This window comes from Rhea americana, unplaced genomic scaffold (assembly GCF_003343005.1).
Source record: "Rhea americana isolate MKP2758 unplaced genomic scaffold, rheAme1 scaffold_22, whole genome shotgun sequence".
Taxonomy (NCBI): Eukaryota; Metazoa; Chordata; class Aves; order Rheiformes; family Rheidae; genus Rhea; species Rhea americana.
The window spans coordinates 4678219-4700362 of record NW_028186329.1 but is presented as its reverse complement, the minus strand read 5'-3'; the positions used below and the strand labels follow the sequence as shown (position 1 = coordinate 4700362).

The following is a 22144-nucleotide window of genomic DNA, read 5'->3' as shown; positions in this document are numbered from 1 at the left end:
GCATTATGTATTATTGCTCCATAGATTAACACAAGGCTCAAATTCTAATCTGTGGTATTTAAGAGGGATATCATCAACTACAAAGAACATTATTTTTTTTCCAAACATGGAGTTACTAGTGATTAAAATAATGTTTACCAGTGTTTAAAGTTCGATTTGAACATATGCCTACTTCATGCATATAACTCTGGGTAGCAAGCATTAACATTTTGTTTGAGTGACAAACAGCAACAGGCAGAAATCAGTAGAAGGTGTTGAAAGGGCAACAGTTGGAACAGCTTTGAATTCTGCTTTTCCCCAATTACTAGATTTCAAGGTGAGTGTGTCCCTTTAAAAAGTTTTAAAGGCAACAGAAGTTGACTCATTTTAGATTCTATCATTGTAGGAAAGCTACCAATAAAATGACTTAGCATAGTTGTTAAACATCAATGAACATTATAAAAACAAACATCTGGTTTATAAATGAAGTAGCAGCAACATGGAATTATAGRAGGTTGAGTCTCTGCAGGATTTATTTGAAAGATTATGATGTGGCAAATACATTGTGATTTTACATAATTTACTTTTGAGAGTAGCTTATGGTAACTACAAACATTATTGAAAATGCCTGCATCTAGTCATTTCTTTTCTGAATACACGTGAGTTCACCAGGTAAAGGAGGGAATGGCTATTCAAAAGTGCAGTTCTACTCAGAAAATTGGCAACATTCTATGTCTTGGCAAATTCCACATAAAATCTGCTCAGTTTACAGATGAAAAACAGCTTTTTTAATTGCCAGTCCAATAAGCCGAGCTTGAAATATTAACATTAACAAAATATATATTTTTAAGGACAGAACATCAAGTACATCATTATACAATGTTCTCATGATTTTGTACATTTTGTTTTCTGAATGTAACTTCTATTAATTCAATGGATTCATAAAACTAATRCATGTACATAAGCAACTACAAAGTCAGGGTTTTCCAGGGATTCTTGTTAGTGTTACTCCTAATGCCATAGTTTTGCTTCTTTAACAGGAAAAAAGAGGAAGAAACTCAGTCACTGAGCAGATACAAGCTATGCATCGGGCAAGTTCGTTCTGTAAGGTGGTGCTACTTTTAGTCATTTTTCTGGTCCATCACTGGACTTAAAACTATTTTAATACCAATTTTGATTTCAATTACCAATAAACGTTGTGGAAGAACAATTAGAATTGRATGGTTGTATCAGTTTGAAAATGCTGCCACAAATTTCTTCATGGCAAAATATTCACATTGTTTATTGCACAATTTGAAAGTTCAGATAATGTGCATAAAAACCTTCTTAGTGTTTGCACTGTGACTTGCGAAACATGCATTTAAAAGGACCTTAATACAATTTACAAAATCTTTTTAAACAATTTTATATTCTTAAGATAAAAGCATCCTGAGAATGTTACAAAGTTCATTTTACAAGCCCTTCATTTCTACTATGCTTTATTTATCCCCTCAACCCCTACTCTGACTTTTTTTTTAAACATTTAATATCTTGATGTTATATTTCACAAAATATCTTTTAGCAAAAAAGTACACCATTTGCATTCAAGTAACCCAGCCTTGCATCTAATTTACAAATTAAATGTTTATCAAGCTTTCTCAAGTTTTGAAATAGGTCAGGAAAAGCAACTCAAAATACTTACAGAAGCAGTTTTGATTAAAAAAAATTAAAGGCTTTGTGCATTAATATTTTGGTCAAACATTTAAGTTACACAGTTTAATATTTTGGCAAAAAAAATCTATCCTCTTCAATATATTTTTCTTTCATTTTATACCAGAAGTAAATATACAGTACAAAGAGCAACAGTATTAAAGTACTTTGCTCTTTATCCTTTTTTTTTTTCTTTTTTTGTTTAAAGTACTTAGACAAAGCAGACAAACAAAAAAACAGGAACATAAGTGCTGGAAATCAATTGAGCATCTTTGGGCTAAATAAAGTCTCACCAGAAAAAATGTAAAAATAAATTAGTTCTYTCTCTCTACAGATGTGTAAATAAATATTCTTTAAAGAACTTCTAATGCCATATTCTAAAGCAACATCTTCCTCTATTTCTTGATCAAGACTAAAGCTTCACACAATCTTGACAATATTAATAGGAAGATATCCATTAATATTTACACATTTTTGTAAAGGGAGTGTTTGGGGTTAAAAATATACTTCTTTTTAAAAGGTARGTCTGCCATCCTGATGGCAGTGATTCAAGCTATAGAACAAAAGACAAGTTATAGAATATCCTTCAGTTTCATACAACATAGATCAAAGGAAAGAGTTCAGGTGAATTGCAGAGGTAAACAGCCTGGATTCCAGGAATGGAGACAGACAGCGGCTCATAGTATGAACATTTGCTAGGCCAGTTTCTGGTACAGYAGGTGTATCTACTGAAATAGGCTTTGCTTCTTTTCTAGAYATATAGCTATACATTTTCATCTGTGGCTGACTAAAYGAGTTTAGAGGAAAGAGTGGTTGCCACAGTGAAAGAACACCATTATCTAAGGTTTCCATCTGGACCTGGTTTTGGGGAAAGGCCAGCTGAATATAAGCAGAGCCATGTCCAGATGGTACACTCCAGGATGGAGTRTAACTACCAAAACAAGAAGAGTAAACCACTTCAGCAACACCTTAAGAATATTATAAATATACAATTCAGTGTCATGTATAGCTTATTTTAGGCAACAATCAAAATCTGAAGGACCTCGTTAATGTTTAAGGCATCAGTGCGTTAGGGACTAAAAGCTCCAGGTAATAAATATGAAAACAACAACAAAAAAAACAGTATCTTTATGGCATGAGCTATCATGGTCTATTTGTTTTGTTGGCTAATACAGGAAAAGTATTTTTGAGGTGATAGAGGGGGAATTTTACACACTGTATTGAGAAAACTATTAGATCATAAACTTCACATCATTTTTTAACACTTCATTTAAAGGACTGAATCTATCAGGCAAGATTCTCATCTTTACTGTTCCATCGGCACCACAGGAGAATATGTGATTTGCTGGTCCTGCCTCAATTTGCATGACCCCTGTCCCAATGTTTCTGAAGAGGGACTGTCGAGCATGCTCATTGATGAAAGTGTGAAGGAGATTAAAGGTAGACAGACTCCATACCTGAAAAAGCATCAAAACATCATCAACCTCAATGTAAAGATAATTGCTATGATCTTAAAACTCACTAGTAATCAGTCACRGAAAAATTGGACTAAATTACATACTGCATTTGTCTTTGACACTAATTGTAAAAAAGATGTATAGCAATCTATAATGACAAGAGTTATAGAATACTGATATTCATATTCTATAATAAGAAATATTTCTGATTGCAAGAAGGACTGCAAGACAAGACTAAAGTTTCACAATTAAATTAGCAAATGTCAAAAGTTGAGGACAAATGTAGAATGTAGGACATATCTGACCAATCCACACCTATGTAAGGTTTTCACAATTTTTTAAAAATGAACTTGAACTTATACATCATCATCAGCTCTGTTCTCCCTCCCTGTCATAAAAACAAAAACAAAACAAACCTTTATGTTGCCTTCAGCCGATCCTGTGACAAAATACTCTTCTGTAGGATCAACAGCAATTGCTTTGACTGGAGAATCATGACTCTGGAGTAGCTGTTGCTGCTGTTTTTGGCGAAGATCAATGATACAAGTAAAGCCTTTTCTGCCTCCAGATATTAGCAGCTGATGTTTTGGAGCATATGCCAGCACAGTTGCTCCACTATCATGACAAATAAAAGCTGAAAGCCAAAGCAAATGAATTTAATTTAAACTCACTGTACTAACTTTTATTTTCCATCAACCTCTAGTAGGGTTTAAGAGGTTTACAGTGACTCTGAAACAGTAATGGAACTGGACACAATCTGTYCATTTAATGCAATACTGCATACATTTAAATCTAGCTTCACATCAAACATCCTGAAGTTGTAGTATTTCCAAACTAAGCAATTGCCTTCTGCATGAAAAAACTTCCTYCTTACCCTTTCTGTAATCAGTTTCTGACAGAGATTGATTCTTCTCACATCTCTAATACTCATTATTTTAAAAGCATACATTTTCCATACAAAAGACAATAAACATTTTTCAGTCCTAAATTACTTGTCCTAATAGACTATGACAACCGTTTCCACTGGCTATTTTAAATTTTCTGCTTTTCACACTTGTTTGGATAATATGCACTCCTAGTGAGGCTGCATTAGTTACCATAACTAAAGAAAGTGAATGAAGATTACAGCTGCCAGAACAAAGCCCAGTATGTCTGAGACTAAATGCTGTGAAYCCTAATACTTAGCATGTAACATACTGTACTTGCGATTCAAACTGTTCTCTGAATTTAGGTTTAGAAATTCCACATGTGTCTCATATATGCCTCAGGTTTCACTATAATTTAATTTAGGCGGCTTTGCAGCTCCTCTGCCCAGCCTTATTCTGAGTTTTAGACAATGGAATTTCCTTTTCTCATTACAACAAAATGTTGATAAGAAAAATAATGAAACCCACTTAAATCTAGTTATTCATCTCTCAAAGTAGGCTAATCAAACAGGTATATACTTATGACAGTAGACTAATTCTTCTAAAGCATTTTTTTAAAATACTGTATGTAGGTATCTATACATGCACACACATGCTAAAAGCATCAAAAAATCCACCACTTGGCAGAGTACCTAAGAAAATACAAAACTGGACAATGTATGAAATCAAAGATGGACTTTATGTTTTACAAACATAATAGTAAAAATTCATCTCTAAAAATCAGTTTTGCACATGTGCTTGCTAAACCTATTCATGGAAAAAATTCATGAGTATATTCAAAAAAATTGGGTATGTTTATTTACAACCATAATTCCAGAGATCTATTCCCATAATCATGGTTTCCCTAAGTGCTGAATTTTCACAAAGGCAATTGAATTTATATCAATTCATAAAAAGCTTATCTGCTCATATTCTTTACATATTATAAGGAAACAGTGAGTGCATCTGGACACATCTAATGTTATCTTTACAATACCATTATTTGGTCTAATAYTTGAATGATAAATTGAGTGGCCCCTCTCCAAGTTATCAGTACAGATGCTGCCATAGGAACATGGATTTGAAGGGTGTGTACATATATGTATAGTCATGCAAATACAGTAACTGTGGTTAAAAACTGTAGTTTTTACAGTTTTATAGCTATTTTCTCAATACTCTAGTCACTATAAGCAGGAGTTGCTCTAAACYTTTAAAAAGAACAGAAATTAAAGACTCCTAACTTTCAGGGGTTGTGCTTATAATGCAGAGATACTAGGTATGCAAAGGAAGATGCTCATGTCTATGAAATAGAGCATTTACATATACCACTTATCAAGAATCAGTTTTTAATATAAATTCRTGATGATGTATCCACAGTGCAAGAYGCTTTGCTACTAATATGCAAGTTACTTCCCACAATAACATTTCCATAAASACACACACACATGTATTTAACATGATCAAATATTTTGCTGGATGTATTTTACTTACCATGCACCAAGCTATTTGTAGGTGAAACCAAAGTATCCCAAAGACAGATATTTCTATAGAAAAAATAATGTTTTATTTCAGTGAGAAGTGTTCTAAGTAGTTTTTTGAACACTTGAAGTCAGTCATCTGAATATTTTAAAGTTATTCTATACACAAAACCACTGAAAACCGACCTTTAAAAGTGAATTAACAAAGCTGACTCCAAATTACTCTCATCTACTTCCTTTGCTTACGTGTCTCTTTTAAAGAATTTCTAACTTTCCCTAGTAAGAAATCTTCCGTTGCTTAAATCCCAAACAAGAAGCTATTAGTCCTGGACTTGACAAAATCAGTTATACACTCACTGCAAGATCATACCTGCTACACAGTCATTCTACTGTTGGTTATTCTCATAAGGGATTCATGTTAAGATACAGTCTTTTGTGGCTGAATTTACCTGCATGCTAGTATTGCTTTTGCTATTTCTTCATCAAAACTGACTTGAAAAGCTACTGACAATCCCTTAACTCTATTAAAAAATACATAAAAAAATTAAGGTAGGCTTATATTGAGCATGAATGGAGCGTTTGTGCTTCCTTATAGAATCATCTTTAGTAGCTTTGTGGACTTAGATGCAAACTCCTCCCTCCTCCCCTCCCCTAGGGAAGAAAGAGATCAGAAGTACGCTCTCAGACTCTCTAAGGAGAATCACTAAAAAAGCCTCACTTCATTTTCTCTTTATTATAGCAGCAATTAACAAATTCTTACCTGTTGTCTGTAGACAATCCTGCTGTGGCTATCAAAGATGATGAACTGATGAAAACAAAGTCATTGGCTGTTTTGTTATGACACTGCCACGTCTGAAAAATTGCAGTTTAGAAATTAGTACTAATAAAGAAAAAACAGATTTTGTGTTAGCATGAAAGCGTAAGCCTCCTCAAGAAAGCAGGCTGCTTCAAAACCMTTTTAAAGAATACAGCATACAATGGTATATGTTTATCTTCGGATACACTTTTCACTCAAGTTGACTTTCCAATCCTGTTTTATTGAAATCAAAGAACATTTACGGTATTTTAGATCTAACATTGCATCTGCAAATTAAGAAATTTGATCAGGATTTAAGAACTTCTCTGTCAAACAGATCACATAACAAAATATTACTAAAATTCAATCAATATAAGTTTTTGCAGAGTCCTGGTTCACTCCTAACTACTCTAAAGAGCCAGGAAAAAGAACACCACAAGTTTACTGAAGCCAGTTTAGGTTTCAGCTCACCAAATAGGGTTTCGGCGAGGTTCCAGTAAGTGGGCAACACTTCCAGTTTGTTTGATATAAACTGATATAACCATCAGCATCAACAATTCCAAACTGAAATAAAAAATAAAAGTTGTAAATACGTATGTATGTGTTATATTGTATACTTAAAATATATGTTTCATTTACTTCATACATAAAGAGTAACTACATAATCATCATCATATAGCTCACACACAAAAAAAAAAAAAAAAACACTCCTTTATCCCAGAATCTTTACATCTGCTGTTTTCAAGGCAACTTGTCAAGTCTAATTGGCTATACACACTGATACTGTACTAACACGTAAGATCTCTARTGTACACACCATTTTGGAAACAGTGGCATGCCTTACAATAATTTGTAAGGCTTCAGAAATTTTTAGTCTTTTCATTATGCTGTGGTATAGTTAACTACCAAACCAGCAGTTTACATAAGAGCTCAWAGTGTTTATACAACTGCTATAGTATTTCTATACCACTCTATACCACTACGGTGGTAGCTATGTCCATATGCGTTTATGTCTGAGACATCAATAATGTGTAAAGGTTCAGAAAAAAATTGCTCCAAAAAATTCTAGTGCATCCTCCAAATAGTACATGCTCCCCGCCCTGAGAACCTGAACACTAACAGTATATACGAAGGATGACCTAGGATTTTTAATATATATTATATATATAAAAACCTAGTACATAGATATTATACATATATTTTAACATTTTTAACGTGCAGCAGAAAAGGAAGGCCTTGAGAATTATGCTGTCATTGCATGCCTAAGAACACAKCAGTTATCTTCTACTATCAGAGAAACTACTTTGGATTTGAAGAATCAGACRTTTCCGCTGCTCTACAATTGCTTTTTTCTGTTCAAATAAAAAAAGTAAGCAAGCAGAGAAATGTTCTGTCACTCACCTTATTTCCTTGGTAATTGAATCTCATCCGAGTCACTCTGGAATTCCCACCAGAGCGAAAACATGTGATTTGTTGTGCATGACCCCATTCAAACATTCTTACACTACCATCTTGAGCACCTGTCAGATCTGCAACAGAAGAAGTAACTTCTCACAAGTGTTTTAGTAACTGAACAAGAAGGTTCCTTCCAAAATTTTAAGAAATGTCACAGCAACACCAGATCCTCAAAATAACTAGCACTGTGACAACTGTGTACCTGCCATACTGTAAGAGTACTGGGTACCACTAAAACTTAATAAGCAAGTATATAATCTTTAGATAACTTAGTCTTTAATAAACTGAACTTACAATAAGGTAATGTTGGATGAGAAGCCATTCTTCTGACATTATTAATAGCTTTCTTGAGCATCTGTTCAACATGCAAAATAATAAAAAGAACAGTTAAACAATACTACTGAAGAAAATACACACTGAACTAAAATAATTAGTGACAGACAATTGTTTCCTTCAGAAGTTCCTACTGAAAGCAAGTACTGCTTTTAGAAATTCAGACAGAAGTTAGTTTCTCCCAGGACTACTGTTAATACTTATGCAGCTTTTACATGTAGGTAAATATTAACTTTTTGCTTCAGAGATTTATGGATCCAAATATAAACACTCCTTAGACTGCAGTCTTACCTCTTTTCTTGCCAATTCCTTTTTGATTCCATTAAATTTATTGGAATATTCCTGAATATTGTAAGATAAGCAAGAGAGAGGAAGAAGCAGAAGCATGTAAACAAAAAGGTAAACAAACTTTAAGAGAAATAAAAAAGAATAGGAGGGACTACATTAATTTTCAAGACTATTCAGTTTATTGTCACTGACTGAAAAATAACTGTGATTATTTGTGGTCATCCAGAACAAGCAATATAGCTAGCATTAGGTAAACCAAAGATTTTTCAAAAGCATTTATTAATTGCAAAAATACAGATCCAAAAGATTCTCAACAGCACTTTTAGTCTTGCATTCCAAACTTTCCTCATTACCAAAATGCTATTTTTTCCATGTAGATTTAACTGATCAATTCCTAACTAGGAAAAGCTCAATAAAGAACAAGAACTGGAGACATCAAACAATTAAGATAACAAATCCCATCCAATTAATTTAAAACTCCAGCCCATGATACTATCCCAATGGGAAGAGAAATGTGGAGAATTTTCATCAGGGAAATGCACTTGTTTTTAACTTGCATGCCTCTTCTCTTGGTTTCTTTCTACTAATGGATTTCAAAGTAAAATCTTCATTCATTTCTATCAGCTCTCYCCAGAAGCGTCTGACTGTTTTAAGGACTTTGTTCCTCAGAGAACTGTTGGATTCAGCTTGCTCATGCATGAATAATTTACTTGAACATTAGTGAGAGAAGAGGACATAAGTTCACATTTGGACCAGGTGTTGTATTTTTAATGAGTATTTCCCAAAAAATCTTGTTGCCACAGCATTCAGTTTCACTAGCAAGCTGACAATGAACTGTTTTCCTCAACTGTCATAATTCTGTAAAGTATTCTGCCACTGCTTGACCAAAACTGGTATATAGCCACTCAAGTATTTTAACTACGCTATTCTTCCTTGGCCTCCAATCACATCAGTGTGCCAACTAACAGGAAGTATTAATTACAAACTGCTGCTTGCTCCATATTGCTATATCTGATCTAACGAGTTGAAAAAGCCATGTTCAATAAAAGAAACACTGAAGAAGAGTAATATTTGCAACTTGCAAATGAAAAGGAAGATCAGTACTTGAAGTGCTAATAAATTCTCCTGCTAAAATTTGCCACTTTCTGCACTGGTGAAGTAATTGCAATCCTTCTGATTAGATTTTGGAAGCGGATTTAGAGCTTCCATCTCTCAAATTTATTATTTGTTGAAGGGAGAGCCTTATGCCTCTTAGATAACTAACTTTATTTCAAACCACTTTACTGAAGATCAAACAATATATGAAAGTAAGAACCTCTAATACGTGGGGGTTTTTTATCCTACATCTGTAAAAACTTTAAATGACAAGGAAAAATCATGAAGGAGGTTGGTAAAATACTGGAGAATAAAAACATATATGTTTTAAAACATAAGGACATGACAATAGTGAACAATGTACTTCAACCAATAGTGTGTACATCAATCAGTAAACAGTTGAAATACTTTGGTTTCTAACATGTAAATTAGTCTCTATGTGATAAAGTGACAGAAAAATTCAAGAGTTATTCATGCTTGTTATATTTCTTCACCAAAAGGGCTATGTTAAGCTTTATAGCTAATAGCTTCTATCTAGAAGTTAGTGGAAAACCTTCTTGCTTCATTCAACATATAAACATGYATCTCCTAAGCTGTAGTGGATGGTGTTTTGGAAAAAGGGAAGAAAAGCTTATGGAGGTATGTCTTTCAAAGATTATGCTAACATACATCTTTGGTGCAATTTCCCTGGATCAGAAGCCAAATATCATTATCAAATGCAAATAATGTAATGGACATTTAATACTGCCTAGCCCTCAGCTTCCCATTAACTTCAGCAGATGGCTACAACACTGGYTGCTTTGTTGAGGAGTTGGTTGATGTGGGCCTAACATACTTAAGACTGAAAAAAAGAGCTTAAGATTCAACTGCCGGTTATTAAACTGGTGAATATGGCTGTCAATCATATTGGCTTGGAAGGCAAGTGGTTGAACGTTACTTCAGCTTTAACAAAGCTGACAGTATGTGCTATTTACTTCASTGTTCTCTTAGAAGCATCTCATGTGATAACCATATGAACACACTGCTCTGAAGAACGTAGTGATGAGCTTCCTCACTTTGTACAAACTGAATGAAAAGAAACATTGAAGAAGAATAACAAAAAACTCAGAGCTAATGAAATGAAGTTAACTGCCTTAGAGTCATAGAAGAGTCCATTATTTTCAAACTATTTTGCCCAGTTGATGGAGTAAAGCAAAGACAAGWCTGAAAAGCCAGCAGTAATACCAAATAGCAGGCTATGTATCCAGCAAATGGGCTAGAAAAGATGGGAACAAGGATCACAAGTAGTATGGGAAAGCACAAAGTAATAAATAGTAGCAACTAAAAGTTCTTTGATRGAGCTGGTTTTCGTCTAGATTTGAAACCTGCCACAGTAATTCSAGCTTCTCTCAACATTCCCTGCATCTTCTTTCTTTTAATTTGATCTCCATTCAACAGCTTCACCTTCCCTCCTCAAGGAACAGGTATACATGSTGTGGCTGGCTCTCTACTCCCCTGTCAGAGTCTAGCACAATGCCAACAAAAAGTTAGATCCAAAGTTGAAGACAAGGTGCAAACATACTCAACATAAGATGAGTACATGCAATAAGGTGCCTTGTGTGACCAGTCCAGTTAAAGGCAGTTCCAAGCAAGCATCTCCCAAACAACTAATCTACAGACCTGCGTTATTAGAGAGCAGAACATCTACCTTGCATAGAAACTAAGGTATGTCAATGACCAGATTAGAACTATTATTTAATCTGAATTAAAACTGTGTACAATTGCTTTTTGCTGAGGTCCAAACTTTATTCCAGACTCAGTGGCTATTTCTGAAAATAAGAGCTATCAGYGTACAGGTGTCACCACTGCTACCAAAAGGCTCAATTTGGTCTGGTAGACATAGTCACGCTTTACTGGTTCTATTGCTTCACCAGTTTTATTTTGGAAAGGCAAAACAGTGAAATTGATCATCTCCTCTAGAACCTATGCCTCAGAAGTGAGATACTTAATAACATTATTAAGTAAAGTTACAGGGACAGTGTACYGTCCCTTTAGCAGTTCAAAAGAAACAATATAGAGCTGTCAGTAACCCTGCTGATTTAAAAAGAAATAAATAAATAAATAATAAAAAAAAGAGTCCTACATCACTGTGACATGGAGTTCAAACTACAYGTGATATTTGTAGCTGGCATTTCTGCAGTATCAACTTATTTTTCTCATGGCTCCAAAAATCCTCATTTGCCCACAGTTTAATTCACTTAACTTGATGCCTTCTTTGTCCAGCCAAATAAATTTGTTTCAGGAGTTCATTCACTATTATTTCTACAACACAGGATCATACTAATATACAGTGCARTAAAATGGCACTTTGTACTACAGTAGAAGTTGATACTTACTTTTAAATAAGGAATAGAATAGAATGGAACTCAGAATGAAACTTGAGATTCTGTTTTAACTAAAAGCTACTTCAATATTTTACACATTTCTCCTTGATCCTCATATAGCCTCAATTTATACTGTTCAGGTACAGCRTTTGGCTTCAGCTCATTAAAGAGCAACTTAAACTGCAATCTCATACCTGAACCTTGTTTAATTCTATTTTTTAATGACCTATCTTAAGTATGAAAAATGGCTTGACTAAAAATTCTGCTTGCTTAGCTGGCTCATCTTCAATTCTGTGCAGYATTTTAGCCCATTAATCAGATCATAAAAAAATCCAGCTCTTGTCTTGATCATACAYACAAATTGCTTTTATTCACATGCTATATGTAAAACATAAGCAGTAACACTAAAGAGAAAGCAGAGATGCAGAGAGAGAATGCTATTCTTTGACAAGTTACTTACCACAGATGCACCCCGGCCAGTTTGTGTACTACCAAGCCAAGGCATATTGATAGGTGTGCCAGGATTACTATGAGTATAAGGAGTAGTTCCCTGAACATTTACCAGATCATCACGAGCATGTATAACTAAGAAATCATCAGCCCTATAAATGAAACAACATTACAAGTTATAGTCCAAGCAACAATATTAAATACTGTGCTTTCTTACGCCATAAATTTATGCACACTCAAGCTGCATTACTGGAAACATAAAAAGCATACCCTTTATTTTCTACTTCCATGTCATCATCAACCCAGGTATAGATCTGGGTAGCTAAAATCGCAGAAACATCTAATTCTTGAATGTCATGACTTGATGCAATGGCAATGCAGTTCCGATTTGCCTGAGAAAGTAACACAAAAAAAGAACCGTTACAAAAGGAATACTTAAAAGCATGCTTTTTGGACTTGACCTGCTTTTTAGAATTATTCACAAAAAATCCTCCAGTTAATCAGTTTGCAAATACCACAGAATCAAATACAAACATCTGTGCCTAATCTATATATTTAAATGTGCTAAACTTGATGTTTCCTTTTTAAAAGTTTCTTTCTATTTGGGAGAGTAACATACACACAATTTGTATTTTAAACCTGCTCCYCCGAGCAGCTCTAGTTTCTCTTTGTCTCAGAGAACCATGAGGTTACTACCCAGCATACTATACCACACTGCTTGCAAACACCTCCCCTTCTCTCATCCACTACTTAAGATTTAAACAGTTCGACAAGAGAAGACGATCACTATTTCCTTGTAGCACTGGATAGAGAAGGAGTGGGGGGGGAACATGGCTACATGCAAGCCTAAAGAAAAAATGCAGAGTGGCTCCATCTCCCTTCCTTCTATTACACAATAATTAAAAAAAAAGATGACAGTCTGTAATAGAACTAGGTATCTTTAATAGGATAATTATGAAGTGCTTTAGAGAGAGAAGTACTAAGAATTCAAGCTTATCTATCAGGGCAGCTGGCAAAGGATATACCCATTCACACTGGGATCGTCACTTGTTTAACAGATGGAAGTACCACACAATTAAGTTACCGTATCTCCTYTATACTCACTTTATTGACTGCAAAAGCAGTAATGATGTCAGACTCTTTATGAATTATTCTTGCCTTTCCTCCTGGGTATCCCAGATCTGTTTCTATCTGTATTTAAAAAGTAAAGCATATTTAAATGCAACAAGATTTTGTGCAACTTTTTTTTTTTTTTTTCCTGGAAGTACTGAGACCAAACACAATCATGCTATTTTTCTCAATTTTAAGCATAATAAATGACAAATATGTTCTGTAATTATTATGGTAAATGTGATCTAGCTTCCCAGTGCTATGTTGAGATTACCTCAGCAACACAGAAAACTTAATCTGTCGTAAGTCCCCACTTACTATATACATTCTCATAACTTTTTCAGAGATACTGAAAAATCAATGAAACTACATGTACAGTAGGTGGTGTTGATTAAAAAAGTCTTGACATTTTGCGCTTAGAAAAAAAAATACTTTTGCTAAGTCTCTTCACATTCTTAGGAAAACTTAATTTCACTACTAAAAGTGATAAACTAGTCCAAAAGAAAGCACAAACAAGATGCAGAGCAGGAAAATAAGTTTGAACTTTTTCCAATTCACCTGTTTTTCACAACTGCRTAAGTCTGCTAAGTTGCCCTGCACATTCCAATACTGCAAAACAATTAGCAGCTATTTTAAATTTTAATTTTACTATTGATTTTTTGTTTTGTTACACAATCTAATATAGTATTTGACACTTGACCACCTTTTCTTATTTTACAAAATAGAAAATTGTATTTAAGATGAATCCAGCTGGACCACCTTTTCTTATTTTACAAAATAGAAAATTGTATTTAAGATGAATCCAGCTGTATGCCAGCACATAATCAAATTCTAAACTGCATCTCCTAGCAGCACTGCAGTACTCCTACTCAAAATTAAAAAGTTCAGAATTTTAAATATTAAGTTGACAGAGCAGAGGAACTGTTGAGGATACAGGACAATTTTACAGTAAGAAAAGGCACTGCAAAAACAGAAATGATGATGTAATAATTCAAACCTTACAAGTGTAAAATTTGTACTTCCTCTAAAATCAAAGCATTATTCTAGAACTGCTGTTTTCCAGCCTCTCCAACTCAACTTAATTCTCCAGTCTTCAGAAGATTTACCCAAGGGTATTTTATTTCAACAACAGTAAGATGGGTGCAGTCCAAAAAGCTGTTTACTGACAGAATACATACGAATTGCAAACAGTCTTTTTCAAGGCTTGGAAAAGGCTGTAGCTGTTACATACCACAGAATGGAATACCACTTTTTTTTTAGGTCAAAACTAGAATTCACAACACATGTGTTGCTACTCTAGTAATCTTGTCCTAAAACTGCACAAAACTGCACTGACAATAAGGCACAAAAAGTGGCCTGTGTTATGTGGTGAACAGACTCTCAAGATATTAAGTTTTTTTTTTTTTTGGGGGGGGGGTGTCAATCAGCTCCAATTAGCTAATTGCTAATACTGTTCCATCATATAAATGGGAACACACAGTGACTAATTATGTATTCTCACTAGTTTTGTAAAAAGTCAATCTGAATAAAACAGCAACTTTCTGAAAGATAAAGAGACTCGGAAAAGTTGTAATACTATTTCTAAAAATGTGAATAAAAATATTTTAAAGATGTTGTACAAGCTAATTCATAACCACTTTAAAACTAAGGCTCATTAGAAGTTTTAAAGGATATCAAACTAGTGTGATGCTAACAAACAGCACTGAGGTCAGACTACAATTATTTATCTTCACCTATGGGGGACTATTCTAGCCATTACTGATCGTTCGAAGTTCCTGTATACCACTTCCCACAGTGCTACTGAATTTTCCAAGCCACTCCGGCAAATCTCAGTCTCCACTCTGTGGTTGGAATAGCTATGGAATTTGATAATACTGTGCTTACCTGGTTGTTGAAAATAAACATATCCTAAAAAGCTGGATCAAGAGAGGCTCTATATCAAGAGTAGTTTAACTTAAGTTCTTGCAGAACTTAATTCTTCAGCTTCTTTGCTATGTTGGCAAGGATTTTTAAGAGTGACCAACATCAGTTAAAAAAATGACTTAACAATGTGAAGTCTAAATAATTTGAGCATTACTATTGTGTACCTTATTGATGATGGGCTCTTCCACCATAGAATTTTTCATGGTTTCACTGTGGTCTTCTAATGACTTCATCAATGAAAGAACAACGACAGAACAAAAAATAAAGATAAGACATAACGTACAAGATGTCAAGGAAATGCTTAATTCCTTGTTATTTACTCCAACACAGAACAATTAAAACACGACAGTAAATTTGCACATACATGCATGTCACATACATATTTTGTTGTGCAGCAACAGTAATTCTCAAATTCCAAATTCCATATTGAGTGCAGAAGRCGTTAATTTATATATTTTGTACTGTCAGATTTCTTGGAAAGTAAGTGATCTCCAGTGACATATTGTCAGCCATAACTGGAAACAAAGCTAACAAACCTATACTGTGCAAGGCTGCCAGCGATCCTACTTAGAAACATATAAAACATCTGAAATATTCAAAAAAACCTCTCCATATAGCAGAGCAGCATGGCTGCATTAACGTAAGACATCATCAGAAATAGGGCATCTTCAAAGAACAAGACAAAAAGAACAACTTCCTCTCAATTACAACTTGCACTCGACACAARTAGCTTCAACATATAAACATGCAAGCAAGCTAGTAGTCTAGCTATGCCAGGACAAAGATGAGCTCATGCAGAACTCCTTGCTGCCACAGCTTTACTAGTGATGAATACTCTTTTCTCCTACACACTTAAGTGTTTTCTGATCTGATCCTCTCTCCTCTACTTCTGCTACTAGGTAATTTTTCTATGATACAGGTCATTCTTTTGAATGTCACTTACTGACCTGAAGCATATAACCTAGAAATAATTTAACAAAGGAGTAAATATAAAACACCAATCCAAAGTCATACGGTAAGTTTTGGCATGACGAGGTTAGATAATTAAGCACTGCTGAGTTTTAGACTGAAGAATTACAGGAATGATTATGGGAGGATAATGCAAGTTTAAACACATCCTACATTTAAAGGCACTCTGTACRTTGTACAGAATTAGGTATAAGTATAGCCAAGGTGAAATTTTTTTAAATTATCGTCCTACCTTTCATCTAAAGATGAGATTTTTAAAAACTATTAATTCAAAAGGACAACTCCTGCAAATAATGCCATCTTGCTGATACGCTATTCTGAGACGCTAAAGGTCACAGTTTGACAAGTGTGAGACATAGAAAGATAAGATACAACTACATACAACTGTACTGTGTTACACTGTGACATGGTCAAACCACCCTGTACAGGTAGACCTGATCAACAGAACTGCTCAGTTGGAGGACTGATAGCAGTTTTACTGATTAGAGGACAAGTGGCAGAACTATGGCATAGAATTCCAGAGAACAGAAAAGATACTGCACACTATTAAATCAGTTCAGGAGCAGGGGTTAAACAAAACAGTCCAGCAGCTATAAAGGGGGAAAACCAACAACCTCCAATGTGTAGAGCTACAACTTTGAAACATTTAAGGGAGTCTGTGACCCAGAATACAGCTAGAGAAAGTTACTGTCCCTGTCACAATTGCATGACCATTCTCTTTTTAAAACCGAAACATAAGATCAAAACCAGTAGGTAAATCCATAATGGCCAGAATAAATATGGCAACAATAAACTCAGATTTTTTGACTGATTATGTTGGAAGTATTTTGGTCTTCGAAATTTTAAGGTTTGACATTCTAAGCTAAGTTTTTCAGGCAGCCTACAATTCAGACACTGATTATTTCTGTTTTCAGTGAAACAATGGGACAGAGATTTTCAATGAAAAGTACTGTAGAAGTATACACAATCATAGATAAGTTAATTATTCATTCATACCCTAGTAAGAAAGAGCACAGATTTCTTAAATAAAAGCTCTCATATTAGTCTGCYACAGTTTATATACGATACCAACCTCATTTAGGCATCTCTTCTTTGTAAAAATATTTCTGATAAACGTTTCCTGGACTTCCTCCTGTTTAACCAAGTACTGCCAGAGCCTCTTCACAGATAACGCAACATGACTGTTTGATCTACAGATCAGAGTTAAAATGAGTATTTACATCATGCCCATACTTACAAGAGACTGCGATAATTTATAAGCTAATCAAAGTAAGTCAGAAGAAATACTAAGGCTGAACTATAGCTCTCTAAGCACTTGGACAGCATCTACCCACAAATATTCTACTGCCATTTTCCTGGCAAACCTACAGATGATAGGGAGTGCAAAGGGAAGGAAGAATATTTTGACCTCTTACCTTGGGACAACTCAGAATAATCTCTTTCAGAGATTATTATACAAGAATAAAATCACTGTACAGATTATTTATTAGCGTACCTCAATCTTCAAAACACAGATCATTTACATTTATTGCTGATAAAAGCTCCTAACACAAAGACAATGGATGACTAACATTTCCTATTAAGGAACAGATCATAAGCTGTGCAACATCTCTGAAACAACCATGACAAGACAGAATACTGTAGAATCAGATCAGAGATGACAGTAGCCTTTTATCAGTGCAGTTTATTTTAATAAAGAATAATACATGTACAACACATGTAAGTGTTCATTAAAAAAGAAAAAAGGACTTCAAATGTTGATACTCATGCCTAGAAACCATATACTAAAGCAAAACCTGCAAATACAACTATAGCTCCTTAAGGCAGGCTCAAAACCATCAAACCCTGTATCACTTAAAATAATTTTTAAAAATAATGTCATACAGCATGCCTCAAAACCTACACCACAACACAAATGTTAGGCTGTCCTTTTTTTCAAGTTATGGGGCAGGCAGGAAAGTGTGATAAGCCTATGGTATTTTGCAACAAAAAGCTGGACTTTTCTATTGGTTCTGCAACTACAGATGACAGTAAGATTAAAAAAGCAGAAGTCTGTGAGAAAGAGCCAATTAGAAACTAAGCATTCTTCTCTGCCTGGAATATGCAGTTTTACAGACAACTATACAAATATTATAAATGGTAGACATTTCTTCCCTTGATTCTAGGAGAGCGTATTGACAAGAATCTCATTTTATTCCCTGCAAAGGAGGAACAATTATTTAATTAATTGTTACTCATCCTTAATGATCATTTCTCTCAAGGCAACTTTGGTATTTTTCATTTTATCAACAGTCATAGTTATTCTTTATGGACACYCAGAATCAGTAGACTACGTTAAGCTTCAATTAAAAAATATTAAAAAAAAGTCAGAAAATATGACCATTTTTCTTGGTCTTGCTTTGGACCAGATATGCATGAATTCTGATGTGTACTCACAATTTATGAATGGGATTATTGGAGCAAATCTAGAAAGTGGCATACATAGTTACAGTCCATTCACCTGCATTGACAACATGATATGCTAGATGTATAATAAAATATATTATAGTCAGTATTTAGAGAAATCACACACACTAACCTGAATGGAGTGTTCGTAGGCTCAAGTAAAGTTTTATGACGAAGTAGTGCAGGACCAGCAGCTAATGCATCCTCAGAAGCATGAACTGAAATATAATGTTGTGGTGGACCTCCATACAGCTCAAGACGTCGGAGAAGRACTTGTTCCCAGCGCTGTAGTGTTTTCAGGACTGCATGGCATATCGGTGAGCTAACTGGAAGCTCTAAAAAGACAAGTAAACAACTAAAAAAAAAAAACTGCTTCTCCATTACAATCATTATGTAGATGATTCCATGGCCAAAGACTGGAATCTTTTCAATTATCCCCATATTTAAGCTTCATTTAAACCTCAACTTAATACCTGCAAGTATTAAAAGATGAACTGCTTTATGCTCTCTGATCTATATACAGCAGCAGCATTCCCCAAGGCTGACTGAAAATAAGCACGGAGAAGGAATGATATACTTGAATGACAAAAAATGCATAGCGGCTCACCGAAAAATACATATTGTAAATGCTCTTGTATGTCTAAGAGGCATATAGAAAAAACTAATTGTGTAAAGTACTTAAGAGACTTCTGCTGTGACAAAGATATTTTGTATCCATTATCTGCTAACTGCTAAGCATTCCTTCTCACCTAGTCTTCTAAACCACCCATCACACTATTCCATAATGATCAGAACAATTTAATCCAGTTGATTAGAGTGTGCTGCTAATAATGCCAACGTTGTGGGTTTGATTCCTGTATGGGCCAATCATTTGAGGGTTGGACTAGATGATCTCCAGAGGTCCATTCCAACCTCACCAATTCTATGATAAGATTCTATGATGAGAATCTTAATTGCAAAAAAAAAAAAGTTAAGATTTCAATTCAAAATACAGCTAGAGCATTCAACACAACTGATTTTTGAATGTGGTTATTAAATACGGAAAAACAACTCTGCAGCTCATTACCTGAAAGATCATGTCCAGCCAAAGGGTAGAAAGTCTTCAAATTGTGAAGTACCAGCTGAACCATTGCCAATCGCATCAGTGACCAACTAACAAGAAAGCACTATGTCATTTACTAATAAGAAAATAAGTTTCTCGTGTATTCACAATTAGGATTTTTTTAAAGCTTTAAATCCTCATGTTATCAACTGTTGAGAACTATGAACAGTATTTTTAGAATTTTAAAGGTATTTTGAATGCAAGAGTCACTATACCATGTATTAACAAGTAAAAGACGAACTGTGAATTACTAAAAGAGCCTAGATAATGCACTTCTATGAAATAATTAACTAACTGCTGCATTATTTCAAAATCAGATGGCCACAAATGCAATACTGACCACTGCAGAACATCTGAAATTTTAAGTTACTTACCTGWATGAATTTGAATTAGAATGTTCTTGATTATGTGAATTTGACACAAACACATCTCCATCAATATCATCATCTTCATCACTTTCCTGACTTTCTTCTGAATCATATTCCACTCTACTCTGTGACGGAAGAAAAGGCTTAAAAAAAAAAAAAAAAAAAAAAAAAAAAAAAAAAAAAAAAAAAAAAAAAGACAATATTCCTTGAGGATCTTCTATCCAACATTTAGTAATACTTAATATTGTATATGAAAATGCAGGTATTATCATCTAACTCAATTTAATAGTATTTCAAGTTTCTACTTCATTACAAGGTAACTGTTCATGGACATAGCATATTTCAACAGCTTAACTATTTTCTAAATTATTCAAAATTCTAAAGCCAAAAATGAAAGTTGTAATATTTTTCCACATCTTAAAAATCCTCTCTCTTGCCTGCAGAGTTTGGTATTTATGACAAAAGCACTATCACTGCTCCACTGTGTTATTCACTATGTGTGATTTGCCGTGTGACCTTCCTCTTAAAATACTGCTTAGGTATCTGATATGGCTGATATTTAACTATATGATACAGAAATGTGTCATTTAACTACATAGAATTACTTAGCTTTCTAGAGAGGAAAATACACATTTTCATATCAATATAAAATTCAGGACTGTATCTGTGCATCTTTCTTACTCTTGTAGTCTTAAGAAAAAGCGCTTTTAACATAGCAAGCCTTCCAAATGAGTACTCCTTTATACACTACATTTGGAAGATCTGCCACCATAGACTTCACACAAGATAATTTAACTTGATTTCTAGTAAGTATACAAGATTATTTTCACCTGTCCCCATTTGACACTGACAACCAAAAGCTTCTCCCATTTCTTCTTTCATCTAAATAGCTTATCCAGTCACCTGCACATTTGTATTCTAACTGTAAAAAAGCAACATGTTACTGTGTTCATATCATTATCTGAAATTAAATTAATTTCAAAATAAGTTTTAAAGAAAGCTGTTTCAAATACAGCAGCTATAGTTAACATTTTAGAAATAGCTGAAATATGAGTAACAAAAGTTAGCTTTTATCACACATCTTAATTTAATTACCTAGAATAAATGCAAAGCAGAAAAAAATCACTATTTTAAAAGTGATAAGACACTCTAAATTTTTTAATAGCAAAAAATTACCTTTGCAATGAAATAATCCCAGATACTAAGCTCCGGAGGAATAAATTTTTCTTTGTAAGATGGAGACTCCTGCTCTACCAGTGGCAAGGAAGGTGACTGAGAACTCTCTTTTGGAGACGTTTTTGATGAAAGCCTGAAACGCTTTTGCTGTTTCTCTCCATCATCTACAGAGAAAGAAACCAGAAGTACAACATGTTGTTTTCAGTTTTTTGTCACATTTGCYTCCCTGGCCCCACTTTTTTTTTATTTCTTTTTTGAATAAAGAAATAGAAAGTAAGTCTTCCTCAGACGACTTCAGAAATCCTTCTGAATTTCAACTTAGCACTTATATATGGAACAAGCATAAAGAAAGTTAATTCTCAGATATGCAAAACTAACAGAACTAGAACTCAAAAAGGGGACATCCCATGTAGATATAATACATAGTAGTAGAATAGGCACATAACTGCATTAGAAGCTTTATTCTTATAACACGAATGACGTATCACTGTTCAAGCAACAATATTATGAACAACTAGATTACTTACATAAACACTACTGAATGCTGATCTAAGCTTGGGGTTTTGGGGCTTTTTTTTTTGGAGGGGGGGAAGGGGGAACAAGCCAACAGTCTTATCTTTCAAAATACATTGTGCAAGTATTTAAGCTTACCATTCCTACTGCAAGTTTCTGCACATGAAGATTTCCACCTGTTCTACAGCTGATCTGCTTTCAGAGGACCCCTGAACAGTACAATCCTGATAAATCCATTTGTCCTAATGAA

At 34.3% G+C, this 22144-nt stretch overlaps 1 protein-coding gene across 3 annotated transcripts in view; it reads right to left on the bottom strand.

Annotated features, from left to right (window-relative positions):
* Positions 1-484: 484 nt before the first annotated feature.
* Positions 485-22144, bottom strand: part of DMXL1 (Dmx like 1) — an 85004-nt gene continuing 63344 nt past the window's right edge. For 2 of the 3 annotated variants that reach the window (XM_085305399.1, XM_085305402.1), the window contains 17 exons: positions 21382-21545; positions 20212-20348; positions 19802-19887; positions 18869-19070; positions 17363-17480; positions 15486-15548; positions 13393-13479; positions 12559-12680; positions 12299-12440; positions 8384-8434; positions 8054-8114; positions 7706-7833; positions 6776-6868; positions 6269-6360; positions 5522-5574; positions 3542-3759; positions 485-3125 (listed from right to left, as the gene is read on the bottom strand). In XM_085305399.1, the coding sequence (XP_085161525.1) occupies positions 2901-3125; positions 3542-3759; positions 5522-5574; positions 6269-6360; positions 6776-6868; positions 7706-7833; positions 8054-8114; positions 8384-8434; positions 12299-12440; positions 12559-12680; positions 13393-13479; positions 15486-15548; positions 17363-17480; positions 18869-19070; positions 19802-19887; positions 20212-20348; positions 21382-21545 (2042 nt within the window). In that variant the 3' untranslated portion in view covers positions 485-2900. The remainder of the gene's footprint in view (positions 3126-3541; positions 3760-5521; positions 5575-6268; positions 6361-6775; positions 6869-7705; positions 7834-8053; positions 8115-8383; positions 8435-12298; positions 12441-12558; positions 12681-13392; positions 13480-15485; positions 15549-17362; positions 17481-18868; positions 19071-19801; positions 19888-20211; positions 20349-21381; positions 21546-22144) is intronic. The other variant, XM_085305400.1, reaches the window with a different exon arrangement.